Raw genomic sequence first — 1,905 nt, 5'->3', positions numbered from 1 at the left:
ACCACCTCTGCTCCGAAAGTAAAGGAGACACCACGGTCGTTCTCGCCCCAACCCTGCACGTCCTTGTCTGGGTCAGACCACAGCAGGTCACACAGCAGGCCCTGGTCAGGCACGTCCGTGGGCCGCATGATACGCCGGATCTGCTCCATGGACTGCAGGTCCGGGGACAGTCCTGGGGACACGGGGGCGGCCACTTCCTCGAACAAGCCTCAAAACAGAGGGCCCCCCACCCAAGGAAGCTTCTGCCAGTCAGCCCCACCCCTCCCACTTCCCCTGGACTCCTGAGAGCCCAGGCAGGCAGAAGCCATGGTCTCCCCTCTGCGTTTTCAAGTTCCCAGACACAAGCACAGAGCCGCCCCTGCCTTCAAGGAGCACAGCGCTCCCTGGAGCAGGAAGAGCAGTCAATTCCATGAGGGACACGAAACCACAACAGGGGATGCCTGCAGCCCAGGGGAGGGGCAGGGTATGGGAAGCCTCCCTGGAAGAAGTGACATCCAAGACAAGATGCAGGGGAGAGCGGGTCCAGGCCACTGGGAACACTCTGCAGCCACCAGCTTCACCCTAAGGCCCCGGGGGTGCAGACGGGGTTCTTCCCTCCCTTCCCTGCTCCCTCACCTCCGTGGCAGCAAAAGATCTTCTCATCCACAATGGCGGCGATGGGCAGGCAGTTGAAGCAGTCGGTGAAGGTTTTCCACAGCTTGATGTTGTAGCGTCTCTTGCCTGCCCGGGAGAAGCAGAAGCTGGGAGAAGAGACAAGGAGGGCACGGACCCCTGCCCCACCCTTGTCCCCACTGCCTACCGGCCTCCCAGGAGCAATTCTAAAGCCCCTGAGTACACTGGAACCCCGATCCAGACCAGCCTCAGGGTTGGCACCCACCCCTGGCCCATGAACAGGGCCAGGTGGAGACCTGTCTTAGTTGACTTCAGCTTCAGGACGCCAGAGTCCAGTCCACATGTGCATCCTAAGGGCTTATGGTGCATGCACTCGAGGGGAGTGTGACCAGGCAAGGCCCGAGGGGAAAGTATTAGGATGGCAGCATTCCCCTCAGCAGCCGCTCACCAGGTCCCATGCCAGGGAGGGCAGGGCAGACACCAAATGACCCAGGCCCTGCCTTTGCGGAGCAGATACCTCAGCCTAGCAGATATCTGGCCAATGTGAGGGTCCCACTGATTAGCGGAGAGCGCAGGCTGGGAGCTGGGCAGCCCGGACACTCAGGTCACTCACACTCATCGTAGAAGCCGTAAATGCGGTTGATGCTGGCACACTCGTGGTTCCCACGGAGCAGGAAGAAATTCTCGGGGTACTTGATCTTATAGGCCAGCAGCAGGCAGATGGTCTCCAAGGACTGTTTGCCCCGGTCCACATAGTCCCCCAGGAAGAGGTAGTTGCTCTCCGGAGGGAAGCCACCATACTCGAACAGCCGCAGAAGGTCGTAGTACTGGCCGTGGATGTCACCTGTGACCCAGGGACCCGGGTAAGCTAGGCGCAGGGGCTGGACTTCGAGCCGACACACCAGGATTGGGCTCAAAGAGAGGGATCCAGGAACTCTGGGGGGCCAGTGTCACTTTCAGGAAGCCAAAGGGGCCTGGGCGGGGGCTCACCGCAGATCTTGAGGGGCGCCTCGAGCTCCAGAAGGATGGGCTGGCTCAGGAAAATCTCCCGGGATTTGAGGCACAGACCACGGATCTCGTTCTCTGTCAGCTGCACATTCTTTCCAGGCCGCGAGCCCTGCACTGGGGGCGGAATGGGGTGTCAGAACCCCGGCCCCTCAGGCAGGAGGGTCGGGCGACGTGGGTGGGCTCCTGGGCACCTCTGGGCCCCTCACTGCCCGGAGGCAGCGGCTGCCTCTTGGCCTCCCAGACCGCGGCCTCAAGCCCTCCCAGAGAAGCCCCCAACTGCCCCCA

The 1,905-nt window shown here is 61.9% G+C and overlaps 1 protein-coding gene across 1 annotated transcript in view; it reads right to left on the bottom strand.

Moving 5' to 3' along the window:
* The window catches only part of PPP1CA (protein phosphatase 1 catalytic subunit alpha), a 3,727-nt gene that overhangs the window by 797 nt on the left and 1,025 nt on the right, over nucleotides 1-1,905 (bottom strand). Inside the window, exons 2-5 of the mRNA XM_021708143.1 lie at nucleotides 1,603-1,734; nucleotides 1,226-1,456; nucleotides 616-720; nucleotides 3-172 (exon numbers count right to left, since the gene is read on the bottom strand). Of these exons, the coding sequence (XP_021563818.1) occupies nucleotides 3-172; nucleotides 616-720; nucleotides 1,226-1,456; nucleotides 1,603-1,734 (638 nt within the window). The remainder of the gene's footprint in view (nucleotides 1-2; nucleotides 173-615; nucleotides 721-1,225; nucleotides 1,457-1,602; nucleotides 1,735-1,905) is intronic.

Source organism: Carlito syrichta, unplaced genomic scaffold (assembly GCF_000164805.1).
Source record: "Carlito syrichta isolate Samal-C Ts95f unplaced genomic scaffold, Tarsius_syrichta-2.0.1 Scaffold131023, whole genome shotgun sequence".
In the NCBI taxonomy this organism is placed as follows: Eukaryota; Metazoa; Chordata; class Mammalia; order Primates; family Tarsiidae; genus Carlito; species Carlito syrichta.
The sequence above is the reverse complement of the archived record's forward strand: the minus strand, read 5'-3'. Positions and strand labels throughout refer to the sequence as shown.